The sequence below is a fragment of the Trypanosoma grayi genome, assembly GCF_000691245.1.
Source record: "Trypanosoma grayi strain ANR4 Tgr_386_V1, whole genome shotgun sequence".
In the NCBI taxonomy this organism is placed as follows: Eukaryota; Euglenozoa; class Kinetoplastea; order Trypanosomatida; family Trypanosomatidae; genus Trypanosoma; species Trypanosoma grayi.
Genome location: NW_008826005.1, coordinates 1 through 15,602, shown reverse-complemented (window position 1 = coordinate 15,602; position 15,602 = coordinate 1). Strand labels below are relative to the sequence as shown.

General features: G+C 56.1%; 4 protein-coding genes across 4 annotated transcripts; all 4 read left to right on the top strand.

Moving 5' to 3' along the window:
- Positions 1 to 36: 36 nt before the first annotated feature.
- Positions 37 to 1,785, top strand: DQ04_03861030 (hypothetical protein; the record flags this gene model as incomplete). Its single annotated transcript, XM_009313160.1, has 1 exon — positions 37 to 1,785. One exon carries the CDS (start codon positions 37 to 39, stop codon positions 1,783 to 1,785), a length of 1,749 nt encoding a protein of 582 aa, XP_009311435.1.
- Positions 1,786 to 2,531: 746 nt separating this feature from the next.
- DQ04_03861020 (ubiquitin-conjugating enzyme) lies at positions 2,532 to 3,266 on the top strand (the record flags this gene model as incomplete). Its single annotated transcript, XM_009313159.1, has 1 exon — positions 2,532 to 3,266. One exon carries the CDS (start codon positions 2,532 to 2,534, stop codon positions 3,264 to 3,266), a length of 735 nt encoding a protein of 244 aa, XP_009311434.1.
- A 269-nt stretch (positions 3,267 to 3,535) lies between these two features.
- On the top strand, positions 3,536 to 4,012 carry DQ04_03861010 (hypothetical protein; the record flags this gene model as incomplete). Its single annotated transcript, XM_009313158.1, has 1 exon — positions 3,536 to 4,012. The coding sequence occupies one exon, from the start codon at positions 3,536 to 3,538 to the stop codon at positions 4,010 to 4,012; it is 477 nt and encodes a 158-aa protein (XP_009311433.1).
- A 368-nt stretch (positions 4,013 to 4,380) lies between these two features.
- DQ04_03861000 (putative neurobeachin/beige protein) lies at positions 4,381 to 15,261 on the top strand (the record flags this gene model as incomplete). Its single annotated transcript, XM_009313157.1, has 1 exon — positions 4,381 to 15,261. One exon carries the CDS (start codon positions 4,381 to 4,383, stop codon positions 15,259 to 15,261), a length of 10,881 nt encoding a protein of 3,626 aa, XP_009311432.1.
- Positions 15,262 to 15,602: the final 341 nt, after the last annotated feature.

Below are 15,602 nucleotides of genomic sequence, written 5' to 3'. Positions count from 1 at the left end.
ACACACACACGCACACATACTTCTGGCTGCTGCAGCATGAACAGGCGGGAGGCACCGCGGAATCACGCGGCCTCTTGGCCCGGGCCACGGGCGCCGTCACAGGAACAACAACAGCGCTCCCTCGTGCCGTTTGCTGAGGTTGAAACTGACTCCGCGAGGATCAGCGTTCTTCACGAGACAGTTCCGCACAACCCGCGGCAACTTCCTCCTCTTGCGAGTTCCACTACCGGCTATGGGGTAGATGGGGGGCATACAACAGCCACCTCCATAACGGTCGCGCTGCCGCACATTCAGCGTGGTAGGGGAAGCAGTGCGGTGTGCATGAGTGCCGCGGAGGTGGTCCCCATCTTGGTCCCCAGAGAACCGGTCGTGCCGGTGTGGAATATCCCCCAGTACAGCGTGCGCAGCGTGATTCGGCGAAGTGATCACCCGCTGTGGTCAGACTCGGCGATGGTCCAGCTGAATTACTTGCTGGACGGCGGCAGCAGCACTAGAAGCTGCAAAGGTCCGTCACGTCTCTCCTCACCCGATGATAAGAGTCACAGTATGCATGCCAAGGGGCTGGTGCATTCAACTAGAAACACGCAATCCTTTTCGGCGGTCTCAGAACTCCCTCAAGACACCAGTGAGATGCGGTTCTACGCGGATGAGGGACAGAAATGCCAATCGCCCCCAGTTCTGTCGACAACCGTAATGAACACAGGGCTAGAAGGTTACTTGACTGGCCGATCAATAGACCGCGATATCATCATGGATCCACCACACGAGCGGGAGCAACAGTGGCTGCGTCTTCGGCCACGAGAATTTGCCACGCTCGTTCCGATGCTGCTGCGTGACGAGTGTGTCAGTCGCCAAAGGATTGTTGAGGAAGAGAGGGACGAGGCACTTCGCAAGATACCACTGCCTCCGCATGCAGCGGAAGGGATGCCACATCCAGCAGCAGCAGCCGGTTGCAGGGAACTTGACCTCTTGGAGAATATACGCCGTGGCCACATGTTGGCAGAGGAATCCGCCTGCTTCGAACGTGTGCGGGACTTGTACGCCTACGTACACCGCGGCATGGTTGTGGGAACAGCACCACTCAAGCAATTCCTGCTGCGCTGGGTGTGGAGCTACAAGGGCCGCAAGATGAGGCAACTGGAGCAGCGAAAACGGTTGTGGATGCAAGAGGAGATTTCTCGCGGTGACATTACAGTTGAGTGGTGGGAGGCGCAGCAACAACTCTTTGCAGGTATGGTGGTCTCTACGGAGACCCTGTTCCGTACCGCTGTTGAAGTGCTGCAACTGTGTACGCAGTACACCCAGCTCGTCGCGCACCTTCGCCTCAAGGAGCAAGTGGAGCGTTTTCCGCTTTTGTATGGCGCCGTGATGCCGCACGCTGTTGTGTGCGGTCGCATCTCCGGTCACACGGTCTTCAAACATCTCGACCTGCACGAGCAGCACTATCGCTGTCAACTACACATGTCGGAGAACAGCGAGCGTAGTGGAATCATTCGCATGACGCTTCGAGAACATTTGATGCTCTTTTGGGAGGTGGCTGGGCGTCAGCGGCTCGTGGAGGAAGAGTCTGCTATGCGTGTGCAGCTGGCCTTCCGTCTCTTCCACATGCGTGAGCGCTTCCACCTCCGCGAGTTGGAAATTATGGAAGCATGCGAGCGGCAGTTGGGCTTGGAGCCTGCGTACCATGCGTTGCTGGCTGTGGGCAGCGAGGCGGAGCAGCGGCAACGGCGCCGTGGGGAGCAGGCGGTGCTGTCAACGGATGTGGCTCAGTGGTGCACGGGTTAGTGAGGTTTCTTCCTCTCGCACCTTCACACTGCGCTGACTGGCGCAACGAACTCTCTCACTCTCTCACACACACACACACACACAGAGAGAGAGAGTGAGAGAGAGACGACAGGTCAGCAGCCAAGGAGCACGCTCATCACCCTTTGAGTGGGTGGTGCGAATGGGACGGAGAGCTTTTGACGATGACTCTCCCGTGTAAACTTCTGTGTGTATCTGAGTCTGTAAGTGCTTGTGTCTTGGGCGCAAGACTGTTTGTGTGTGGTATCAATGGCAGTTGTGGCGGCGATGGGCGTGGGATAAGGGCGTATATATGTTGTGGGCGATCACCTTTTTATTGTGTTGGTTTGTGTTGATCCATGTCGCTGCGTTATATGTACAGAGAGCAAGAGAGAGAGAGAGAGAGAGAGAGAGAGAAGGAAAGAGAAACACGTCACGCGCCCAGAATGCATTTCACAAAAAGTGTGACGAGGAGGTCTCTCCCCTTTATGTGTCTGTGTGTCTATGCCGGTGCGCCTCCTTCGTGGAATGATGCGATACGATCTCACACCACTGCGCGAGAAAACTGCAGTGACAGCGCAACGCCACTCTGTGCTCAGCGTCCCTTGTGTTTCTCATCCCTCTTCCTTTGCATTGCGGCAGTAAACAACCAGAAGAAAAGGAAAACAAGAAGGCCCAGCGTGGTTGCTACCGGAGGGCGCCAACACAGAACGCAACATTAGTCCCGTGAAGAGTGAAGCGCGCTGCAGATGCCGCTCACTGCCACCGCGATGCGCCTCATCATGCGCCAGCTGCAAGAGCTGGAGACGAGCCCGGTGGAGGGCGTGCGCGTTCACCAGACGGACAGCCTCAGCGATCTGCTCTTCGACTTCGCCGGGCCGGAGGGGACACCGTTCGACGGCGGGCTCTTTCAGGTCGTGCTGCACTTCGAGGACGGCTACCCGGAGGTGCCGCCGCGCGGTGTGTTCCGCACCAAAATATTTCACCCGAATATCGCGGAAAAGGGTGACATATGCGTGAACGTGCTCAAGCGCGACTGGAGCCCGAACCTCGGTCTGCGCCATGTGCTTACGGTGATACACTGCCTCCTGATTGAGCCGAATGCAGAGAGCGCCCTCAACGAGGACGCGGCACGCCTTCTGTTAGAGGACTACAACGCCTACAGAAGGAAAGCGGAGATGATGAAAAAGGTGTACGCAATGAAGGGTGCTAGACCACCACTAGAGTCACGCCAGCTGCAACCAGCCGATGTCATGGAAACACAGAACCAGTCGCAGCAGCAGCAGAAGCAAGACTTAGTTAGAAAGCCTCCGAATGTCGCTAGTCCAAACATGCCTGCAGCGGAGGGTGGGGCTGGTTCGCACCTCCGCAACGCCTCGGAGTCCGCACTCAACACAAGAAGTGTGGAGGGTGGCGTTTCCGCAAACTTTGGAGCCTCCAAGAAGGCAGTGGAGAAAAAGCGCACAGCCCTTAAGCGCATCTAGCTACACCCACTTCCTAGTGCGTGAGTACCTGCGTGGGTGTGATTGGGCGAATATTGTGAGGAGAGGGAGGATTATGCACCCCTGCGATGTCGCGTATGTGTGTGTGTGTGTGTGTGTGCGTGTTTGTTTTTTGTTATTGTTCTTCTGAAGGAATGTTTTCGATGCGATCAAATAGGCAGTCGTGTAACATCATAGAGCGTGTGTNTGTGCTCCAGTGCACAGTGGACGGGCAATGTGTAAAACGATTAGAGTCTCGCTGCCCCGACTAGATGGGAATTTGTGTGTGTGTGGTTGATGTTGTTGTTGTTAAGAGGTGTAACGGCTTCGCATGGGCAACGGCGTGCGAGAATGCTTCTTCATCTGCGTCAAGGGCGCAAAGGATTGAGGTTTCCTGTGGTCTCGCTAAGGAAGTAATACTCTCCCTTTCCAAGGAGGGAGACGTTTCCTTTTCCACTTTTTTTCCCCCTTTTCATCTTCAATCTCTTATTACTTCGTTTTTTTTTCCCCGCTCTTTCTCCTGGCGCCCCAGGCCTGCCACGTCCACACGGCGGCGGCAGCACACACAGCTGGCAGCCGCTGTGGCGCGTAGCTCGTTCCGCCAACGGGGCGTGGTGGGCCTCTCTCTCTTCCACCCCCCNCCACACCGTTGTGGCACGGCTGGTGCTGCGAAAGAGGCACAACTTGGTGCGACGGGTAGTGACGAGCGAGATTATGCTTTCTGCGGTTTCCTGCACTCTTGCTGTTGAGGTGTCTCTTGCCTTTCCCTCACTCTATCTCTCTCACGCACATACACGACGACACACGAGTCAGCAAAAGAAGAGTATAATCAATAAAATTGCGAGGAACTCTAAGGTTCGAGCCAGACCTCGCAGTTCACTGCCCACAACTCTCGCACGCCCACTCTTTACACTGCGTGGGGCGAATTCGGTTTGTTGCTCTGTCGTGCTGCTGCCACACACGCACAAACACCTCTCGGCAAGTGTCTCTACGACCCACAAGGCGTTGAGTGGAATATACACCATCCTGCACCTTGTCCTTTGCTGCTTTGTAACAGACTGAAAAACAGTTGTGCCCTGGCAATAAGAGCGGACGAAAGTATTAACGCGCAAAGAGAATGCCGCAACTATCCGAGAGGGACTTGTCGAGTGTGCAGAAATTTTTTGATGCTATGCATGCGGCGTTGGCGGCCACTGAAAGTAGGAAGGCGGAGGCGGCGGGAACGGCAGCGCAGTCTGCGTCACTACCGCCTGCCACTGACACTGCCGCCGCAACTACAGCTGGAGTTGCACCAGCACCAGAAGTCAGAGTTGCGGGCAAAGTAGGGACAGCCGAGCGACGTGTTTGGGCGGAAACGGCGTCCGTATTCTGGCGCATTGCTAGCAGGCAGCAGACACAACTCCTGTCGTACGTGGCCACTGATGCGACCCGTGCAATGTGCATTCTATGTGATGGACTCCTTGATTATGTGCTTGGCGAGTTTGAAAGCTTGCCAGCCAATGCTTCACCACCTGAGGTAGTAGCGTGCGCCTCTTCCCTCGGTGGAGACCATATATTTTTCTTCATAGACGCCTTCTGCTCGCTGAAAAGCTGCATCTCCATGATGGGCGGCGAGGAGGCCCGCGGAAAAGACATCCACGCGCACGTCTGTGAGACAGTGGTGCGGCAGCAACACTTCCGCTGGATGACGCGTGTGTTCTGTGCCTTCTGTGAAGAGGCACGGCGGATGTATATGGAGAAGGGCAGCATCACTGGTGCAGCCGTGACAGCTACGCGGGAGGTACTGCGGTGCGTGTTGCATTGCTGCACGGCAAGCACTGCATGTGCACGTGCATTGGTGTACACGGAGCCGCGGCCGCTAGCGGCGAATTTGCTGCACGGCCTCCGCCTGCGCATCGCCACCTCGTCGCTCATTCGCCCTTTCGTGCGACATGCCTCGCTGCAGCGCGGCAGCAGCGGAGGCGGCGACGACTTCATACCGCAGCGAAAGCCAACAAGCAAGTGCACGTTGGCCGAGAGACTCGCCAGCGGTCGAAAAAACGCGTACGATGAGATATCCAGGGAGGCGCTCGCTGTCGCGGTGGCTGCGGTGGAAAAGGCGGCCGCGTACGAAAGCCCCGCTGTTGTCACCGGGCTCTGTCTCATCATTGAGCTGAGCTCGCGCGCTGTTACGCCGGCGCAGGGTGAGGCAGGAAAATTGTCGCTCAGCGTGCAGGTCGCCATGTATGAAAATATGCTGGCAGCGTGGGATGCCCTCTCCCAACTGCTGCAGTCAAGCGGCGAGGGCGCGTCGGTGCACGACTTGGCCGCCCACCGCGAGGTGATCCTGCAGCAACTCCTCAAGCACGATCTGGCAGGGTGTGTGCGGTGCATCTTGCGCTACTGCCCAGCGCTTGTGGAGTGCGAGCCGATGCTCTTTAGGATTATGAGGACTCAGTGCACGCCGCCCATCGCACGCAGCAAGACAGTAGCAGAAGCAGCAACGGTGGCTGTGCAGGTTGGCAACCCATCGCAGCATCAAGGTGGGAGCAGCGAGTTGACCAACGAAAGTCTACACAACCGTGGTGGGATACCGAGTTCACTCACTGATAGCATACATATGATGCGGGCGCTCCCACGCGAGTTTGGCGCCTCTCTTGGCTCAAATCTAGCCAAGTCACTCTGGATGGGTATCTGGCCGGGGACATCCCGCGCATCCGCTACCCCTATATTAACAACAACAACACCGTCAACAGTAGCGCGGCAGTCAACGCCCGACGAGGAGCAGATGAGCTCACCGGATCCGCGCATGGTTAACGACTCTGTGTCCACAAACCCCCAACCCCTGCTTAGATCATCGGAACATGATGAGAAGTGGTGGTTCGAAAACAAAACGTTTGTCATGGTTACGAGTAGCCTGACGGAGGTTCTCAGAGAAGTTTTTACAGACGTTACCATGCCGCTCTCCCTGCGGCTATCGAGTTGCACCCTGCTCTCTCAGATTACGATGCGCAGCAGCAGTGCCTTTTCTGAGTTGGAGGGGCGTCTAGTAGTGCGTGCGTTCCTTAGCGGGCTGCGGCATCTGGAACAACGGCTGCAGTCGGCCCCCGTGACGCCGGGCGTCCCTATACAGGATGACGACGTCATCTTTTCTCGGACAGCGAGCTCTACCGGAGGGGAATTCATCTGCAAGAGCGGATCTCCTGAATCTGTGGATGAGAACGCCATGTACGCTGTGCTTGCGCGCCAGATATTGTCAGCGCTATGGCAGACGTACCACGTGCTGCACGAGCCGCCGCTATCTGGTGAGGTGGTGGATCTTATAGAACTACCATTGCTGCTGCTACGGTGGTGCGATGAGGCGGCTACCAACGCCGCTGCTGATGGAGGTGTCGAGGCATACGACACGCTAAAGTCTCTCTTGTCTCCCGTAGTGCGATTGTGGTACACCAGCCTTATAAGCGATGACGATGAGGATATTAATACGCGCTCGCATGAGGTTCTAATGGAAATGCTTGCGATTCTGCTCAAGATGGGATCTATACCCGCTGCGGATACGGAGAAGTTGGATGTCTCTGGAGGTGCAGATACAACTCCTGCGACTTCAGTTTCTGTATCTGCTGCGACAGTGGTCCACTTGGGTACTGAGAGTATTGCATCGGCCGAAATCGATGCTACGGTTTTGGAAGCATCACAAGTAAAGTGTGGTGGCACCGTTCTAGGGTTGTGTGACATCTTCACCATCCTCTTAAAACGCAACACCCGTTTTCTCTCTACACATCTGCTGGAGATATTGTTTGCTCTTCTCTGGGCTAATGATACACGACTCTCGAAACTGGGACGGCGCTGTATTACTAGCAGCCTAGATTTCGGTGAGGTCTACGCGGTGTATGCGGAGGTAATACGCAACGCAGATCCTTCTTTGCTATTACAACTGCTTCCGCTATTCTCTTTGGAGCTCGTCTTGAGTAAGGTGCCGGCTGACGCCAAACATGAACGCCGTGTGCGGCTGTTCCAATATGGATGTGTCGATGCGGTAATTACGGTGCTTGAGCATCTTCTGCTGGTCCCGCATCACGTTGGGGAATTCCCACGGCTCATTCAGCAGCTCTTCCGCTTCCTATCGGTGGTGGAGTCGCCGCAGGGGTCGGGGCCACACTTGGCGGAGACGCGATTGGTGCAAATGTTCGCCGAGAGTCTTGTCTCACTTGAGGGGGCGGAATTTTTCATCCTCATCTCCCAGGCTGTGCTCAATGCCGCTACGTCCAAGTATGACGACTACCGAAATTACTCACGCCGTGTGCAAATGCATGGACACTTTAGTCTGTCCATCCCGAATTATTCGGTGGAGAAGCCGGTATTCGTAGACCTTATTCCGCCTTTGCTGCGTCACGCACACGAGCACGCGGTAGAGCTAGAAAGCAACCTTCTCTCTGTCGTTCATCTGGTTCTAAAGAAGACGGCGAAAGTGCGCTCCGATGCGATGCTGCAGTGGGTGCTCGAGGCGCGGCAAACGGCACTTCTACCTTATTTGGAGCTCGACGCCGCTTCGGCAGATCACCAGCTTCCGTATGTGGGGCGCAGGGACGAGCTCGAGTCGTTCTGGGCGCCGATTCTGCGTGAGGCACCGGAGTACAGCGAGCTGCGTTTTAATTGCACTGGTGGTATTGTTGTAACTATGGGGCAATGGCCAGAGAAGGGATTCTCCATCTCCGCCTCCTTTCGTTTCGAGGAGATCTACAGCACCATGAACTTATTTGGTTTTGTTGACTGTGATGTGCCGTCGCCATCGCCGGCGTCCATCTACATCGCGGGCGGCGACAGCATACACATTATGCAGGAGGGAAAGAAGATGTCTGTGAATGAGAGCCAAGCGCTACAGGGCCTTGCCCCGCGACGTTGGGTTCATTGTCTTGTTGTGATGAGCGTCGCTCACACTGTCAGCGTGTATCTCAACGCAAACAGGGTTGGGACGTGTACGTTGCCGTACTTTCGGCCTCACACGGAGGTGATCATTAACATTGGCTTTGTCAATGATGTTGTGCATGACGCCCTCTTCTCTATTGGCGATGTCTCCATGTGGGATGAGGAACTAACCGCACCGCAGGTTGAGGCGTATGTCGCCATGGCACCGTACCAGCCGAATGTTTGCAAGATGCTTGTTCAGGAGGTACCACGTGAGTTATCAGAGAGCCGCGAGGCCTTGCCCGTCGACGACCGCATTGCCGCCTTTGTGCCATATGAGAGCCGTGACACGCTGCTGCTGAGCACCCTCCACGCGCAGCAGGAGAAGTACCCAATCATGGCGAAGCTAACCGGCAACTACGCGGAGCCGCCGAAGGGTTGGATCGATTACCGCGATCTCTTCCTGTCCCGTGGCGGGTTGCTGTATCTGCTTGACTGGATCGGTCAGTCAAACAGTGCGGAAGAACTGCAAGATTACGTGGCGCTTGCATGTAGCTGCATCCGCAGCACTACCACCAGTGGCACCATGGACTGGCGCACATACGCGCTGCTCGGCCACCACCTGTGCCGCCTGGCTCACCTCATCACGCCGGCCGTGTGCGATAGTCTCCTAGACCTTGCAGCGACGCAGGTGAGCGTCAACGATGAACAACACCCCTTCATTATCAACCGTCTCGTGTTTGACCACATTCTGCGCAATATGGCGCTGATTTCCGCTATGCCGGTGGAATGCGCCGAATATATTATGGTGCGTGTGGAAAAGATGTTCACGTTCGCCTCCTGCCGCTTTGCACGGCGGAACGCTAACTACGTTCTGCCGTTCCGCTTCGTTGACAGCGTGCTCAACAGCCTTGTCTATGAGGCTGTCTCGCTACCCTTCTCCATCTGCGCCCGCGTCATTTCGTGCGTGAAGCAGATCATGATTGCCTGTGACTTTGAGCCGAACATTGTCAACGCCGTTGCGTCCACGCCGGCGATGCTCACACCGGCCGAGATGGAGGTGGTGAGCCTGCTGCAGCCATCGGTGCGGGTGGTGCTGCCGAAGGCGCGATTTGCCCAGATTCGCGTCTCCCACCGTGTAGCGTGTGACATCACTCTCATGATACTGCGCAGCCTCGTCGAGTGTTGCAGTAGTGCTGCCTTCATTACAGCCTTTGGACTCATTGTTGATCTCAATTGGTTCGCTGCTTGTGTTTCGCGATTTGCAGATTCGGCTTCTGTAGTGTACGCGGCGCGGCTCTTCTTTGAGGCGCTACAGTGCAACGCGCTCCTGCGAAACGAGGTAATGCAAAACCCGGCAGTCGTTGTGGCTGCGCTTTCACCACACAGCTTCAATGAGGATCTGGTGCTTCTGCTTCTGAGTCTGAGTGTTGGGGCGGCGAAGCGCATTGACGTGCTCGCGTCGAAGCACCCATTGCTCGAGCAGCTGGACGGCATCCTCCACTTGATGGTGCCAGAACCCGACGCGGTGGCCGCACCCATATTCGCCAAAGTCTTTACGCTTCACTTGAATGCAACTCTGTTGACTCCCTCCTGTTTCCGACCATGTGGTATCAGTACTGTGATGCAGCGGCGCCTGCATTGCTCGTACCGCCTGCACAAATACTTTAGCCTCGCACGGGTGTGTAGCCGGCTGATGCTGCTTATTGAGGTTAAACGTCTCCTCCCACCCCAAAGTGGTGGTGAAGGTCTTGCAGTAGCAACAACCACAACAGCTGCAGTGGCGGAAGCAGGCGCCTCACAATCATCGACATTATCTTCACCGGGAGAAGGCAAGCAGGAAGACGTTATGCAGCCTGGTACCCTGCCGTTTACGACGCTGCGTCGGCATCGCGGGGCATGGATGGTGCTGCGCGTGTGTGTCCGTCTATGGCGCACGGCTAAGCGCAGCCGCTATCAAGTGCTGCTGCAGCGCGTCAGCAATACTGAACCGCTCCGGGTTTTGGATAAAGAGGTGAGTGGGACCTTGTTTGTGCTGCACACGCTTCAACGGCTTTCCTCTAATCCGAATCTTTTCGTCTCGCTCACACTATCACCATACCAGACCGCCTCTCTCGCCTTCTTTGGGACGTTCCTGCAGCGCGCGAAGGTATTGGCAAATACTGAAGAGCTTGAACGTGCACAGTGGGGCCAAGCCCCAGTTGCTCTTTCGGCGGACATTGCAGGAGCATCAACAACATCAACAATCGCGGCGCCGATGGCGGTATCAGATGGACGCGCGAGTATGGATGTTGGGAGTGTCGACAGCGTCACTCGCTCTCAAGGGGGAAGCAGTGTGCTGCAGTCCTCGCCGACGAGGTGGGGTGGTGCCGAAGATGATGACGACGATGAAGTTGAGTATGGAGAGGAGGAGGACGCATACGCGGAGGAAGAAAAGGGTCCACAGCCATCATTGCCACTATCACCACCACCACTACAACAAGAACAACAACAAGAGTCAAGGCTTGCGCAACAAGAACAGCTGCAGCAAAAGGAAGAAGAGGTTGAGGAGATAAGGCAGCACACACGCCGGCGCGCATCGTTACTCTCCTGGGCCTCGTCGCAGTCGGGAAGCGACGAAGACGACGACGGTGTGGAGCATCGCCTCGGCTCCATACTGGCGGTTGTTGCCCCAATTGCAGAGGACGATAGCGTGCACCGTGAGATGAGGAGCCAGATGTACGTGGGGGCCACAATAGGCTCGATTGAGGAGCTGAGTGTGCCGCATGCGTCGGTGGTGGAGTTGCTGCGTGATAACTCTGTGGAGGTGCTGCGTTGCACCATCACCTCCTCACTGCATACGCTGCCCGTCACAACGAGTTGGGTGGGCGGACAGAAGTACGGATGCTGCGGTGGCTTGTTGTTTCAAGTCATGCTCATCATGGGCGCCACATCGAGCACGGAAGAGGCGGCATCAACGCTGACGCATTTCTTCATGCAGCAAGTGCTGCGCTGCGTGAAGAGGCATGAGCACTCGCTGGAATCCTCGCGGCATATGCCGGAAATGGCATCATCGAAGACGATGGCGATAACAACAACAAAGGGACTCGGCAGGCGCGGTGGTGTTGGCAACAACAGCACCAGCAGCAACATCATTCATTCATCCAGCGCAAGCATGCTGCAACAGGGTTCGGTGTCGGACGTATTCTTCTTCAATGTCTGCCGCTTCAACGACCTCCTAGTCGATCTCCTCTCATTCAACGTCATGGAGTTGTCGCATCTCTCGCCGTACTTTGTTTCGATGCTCACGACTGCAGCTTCGTCGTGGCCGCGCCGCTCTCTACAGCAACTTCGCTCGCAGGTCGTGAAGGGCTGTATAGCGGTGCTGAACAAGCCTTCAACGCAGGAGGTGACTCCTGAACTAATGGAACTCATCTACCTCATGTTTACCCGTGCCATGACACCGCAGTGGATCATGAAGGACATGCTCGAGTGTCTCCTGCGCGTGCTGTTTCGCATCTACGCGGCACTCCCGCCGACGTCTATGAACGACGAGGAGACAACGCGGCGGAAAAGCTTCGTCATTTTGTGCATACGGCACATGATGCACACCTACAGCGGGAGCAAGGAACTGCAGAAGGCCCTCACCGCACGCACCTTGACACATCGCTTCTCACTCTACAAGGAATTTACAGCCACATTACTCGGAAAGGATGAGGCAGCTGCCATCGCCGCCTTTGACATCTTCTGCCGTAACAACATGACGACAGTCGATACGCTGATGTCTGGGCGCCCCAAGACGAAGGCAGACATTGCCTTCAAGTCATTGCTGAAGGACCGCAGCGAGTATATTAAACGCATCAAGGTGTTCAACGAGGCGTATACAAAAACAACAGAGCTGAAGGAGCAGCACAAGACAGCAGCATTAATCGACGCCTACACTTCCCGCTTCTCCTCTCAAGTTGGGCGCATCTCATCTTTAAGTCTATCCCAGGTTCACTGGCTGACGCCGCAGTGTTGTTCCTTTGAGCAAAGTGACCCTCGCGCGCGCTTGCTGCATTACATGGACACACGTGGGAACCACACGAAGGTGCTGGCTGGTTGGGGTTCAGAGGATGCCGTCCCCACTGTCGTGGGCGCTGATACATGCGAGCAGCAGCTCAACCACATTTCAGCCCTGGTGCCACCCTTTACCGTCCGTTGCAGGCCTTACGTGTACACTGGGTGTGTGCCTTTCATTGATCGTCGCTGCGATGTGAGCCACTCTGCGGTGAGTCTACTGCGATACCTCTTGGAGCCAAACGAGGTGCTGCGCTTCATTAGTAACGGGTTCCGTGTCAACGGTATCCACGTCACCCCATGCCTGGTTCTCCTCACTGATACGACACTGAAGCTCATTGGCTTTTCCCACATCACAGAATCGGGTGACATTGTCTTGTGCAAATGTGAACACGACGAAGAAGAAGCTGGTCGCTCTGTCACATGTGTTATGACGCGTCCGCCAAAGCGGAGGTCAAATGATGAACAGACCGCTCTCAGCTTCGCCCTCTCCATGACGAGTAAGTTGCAGCGCTTCCTTACTGACACCAGTAGTGGCAGCGACCGGCGGCGGCGGCGCGAGTCAGAGGCGTGCAAAGACGGAACCAAAGTGGCACAGTCTGTGCGACAGTCAACGGGGCACGCGTACCGTGATTTATTCTGGGTCTACCGCACGCGCAACATACGCTCAGTGCGTACAGCGCTCTACATGCACCAAGACACTGCTGTTCGTCTTGAGCTCATGTATGATGATGGGTTACTGCTGTCAGTTGTAGATGCGCAGCAGTCCATGAATACCCGCGTACGTGACGCGTTCCTCGCCATGCTGAAGGAAGTCCTCGGCACGCAGCGATACGATTTCTATGACCACTCTCAGCGAGGTGCCAGCATTCGATCAATGCTTATCCGCTGGGCAGCAGGATCTGTCTCCACCTTCGACTACCTCAAATTTCTCAACTGTGTGGCAGGTCGCACCATCATAGACTTTAACCAATACCCAGTTTACCCGTGGGTGCTCGCGGACTACAAGTCAGAGGAAGTTGCGCTTGATTTACCCGCGTCATATCGGGACTTCTCGCTGCCAATGGGGGCGCAGACCGAAACGCGCCGGCAAGCGGTGGCGCGACTGTATAAACAGATGATGGAGATGCAGACGGCGGAGCCGGACATGGAGGTTGTGGAGCCGTTCCACCACGGCACGCACTACTCAACTAGTGGAGGTGTGTTGCATTACCTTATCCGCGCCGAGCCATACACGACGTTTGCGCGTATCTTTCAGGGGGGCGATTTCGACGTGGCAACGCGTCTGTTTGACTCTATTGAGGCTTCGTTTCAATCGTGTGTGAATGGTCCAACGGACTGTAAGGAGCTAACGCCAGAGTTCTATTCGAATAGTATGTTCCTCGTGAATGTGAATCACTGCATATTCGGCGAAAAGTCAGACGGAAGCACCGTGAATGACGTAAGGTTGCCGCCCTGGGCTAAAGGCTCGACGCAAGTCTTTACCGCTATTATGCGGTACGCACTGGAGAGCAGCGCCGTCGTGAATAACATTCATCGTTGGATCGACCTCATATTTGGCGTCTGTCGCCGCGGTCGGCTTGCTGTGGAGAGGTACAACGTGTTCCAACGCATGACGTACGGTGAGGAGGTTGTGCGGGCACTTAATAGGAGTCATGACTCGCGCGACATCGATGTCATCATCGCTGAGGTCGACAACTTTGGGCAGACACCAATGCAATTGTTTCAGGAACGCCACCCAGCACAGCGAGAGCTCGAGCCGTGCGACTCGCCGAGTGGTGGCGGCAGTGCTGGTGCCGGCGCCAGTTCCGGTGGTGGTGCAGAAGGCGGTGGCAACAGCAGCAGCAGCGGTGGTAGTGGTGGTGGCAGTGGTGGCGTCAGCACGCGCAGCGGTCACACGTACAACACCGCCTTTCAGGAGCAGATGCCGAAGGTAGTCTTGATGGTAATGCACGCGCTTGATTCGCCGCAGACGTGGTTCGTCTTTGAGGATCCGGCGCCAGGAATCTTTCAGGCAACGCCTGCAAAACTCTCCGAGATGTTTCGTATTCACGACAACGCGGTGCTTGATTTTGCTACGCTTCGGGGTGGAACAAAGATGTGCTGCTACAGGTATATTGTGCCTGTTGACGATGCGGATTACATGATAGCCTGGAGTGAAGGCGAACATCTGCTGATGCGCTTCGATGTCACAAGCGGTCGTTTCCTCTCACTGTTGCGTTACACCTCAGCGCTCAAGGCGCCCGTAAGCGTTAGTGTTATTCGTGTGAGCTGCCGCGAGACGCTCATCCTCCTTGGCTCCAACAGCGGCACACTGTACTGCCTCACCCCGAGCTCAGAGGACGGTATGCTGCTACTGAGCTCGACGTTGTGCCACCACACACACTCTATTGCCGGTTTCGCTTCGGACACGCATTACGGCCGCGTCATCAGCTACACCACGTGCGGCGCTGATTTCCCTATTGTGTGGTGCGTTCAACAACAGCGCACGCAGAAGCTCCACCGGCTAGACACTACACGCATGATTCCCAACGCGACACCAGGCGACCGCATCGTTGTTGCTGCTGCTCTGGACCCGCGTTGTGCGAATTCCATCGTCGTCACACGCCGCCATCTTTTGATATTTGACCGGTATGGCGAGCCGTACGGCATTGGTGCCCTTCCCATGTCTGAAGTTGCTTCCCCGCACTTGGAGGACGAAACTGGCCAAGTTGGCTTCGCCGTAGACGGCGGCCACATGTTCGTTGCCAGCATGACAACCGTCACGACGTACGACACGCTTGAGTGGTGCTCCGGCATTCAGCTGCTGCTCACCGGGCACCAGGACGGCAGTGTGTCGCTCTGGCGGGCGGTGCGGCTGCCGCCGGATAGTGTGCAGCACGGCCGCATAGTGCGCGTGGAGTACCACGGGCCTCTTGTGGACAGTGATCAGCGCGTGCGGCTCGGCGCCGTCACGGCGATACGGCAGGAGCAGCGCGACGTGCCAGTGTTTCACATCGGTTACCACAGCGGCGCGGTGAAGGTGCTGCGCTTTGACAGCCGCGTCGCGGAGACGACGAAGACGGCCAAGTCGTGATGCCAACATTGCTGCTGTGGGAAGAGAATGGGGGGAGAAGCCGACAATGAAAACGAAGAGGAAACGAGAAGAAGGGAAGGTGAGTGTGTTTTGTTGTTGTTGTTGTTGTTTTTCTTTGGACGGTGCTTATGTCAGTGTTCTCAAACCGATTCTTACGATTGTTTGTTGTTTTGTTGTTTCTTTTGTCTCTGTTTATCTTGTGCCTGTGGTGGTGGCATCTGTCCTCGTGGGCAAGAGCGTGTGTAAAGGAATGTGATCCTGTCGTGAGTTTGGCGATCGACCATCACGGCACCCCCCTGCGTGAGCTCTGTTGGCTGTGTGTCTGTGTGTGACCCTTTCTG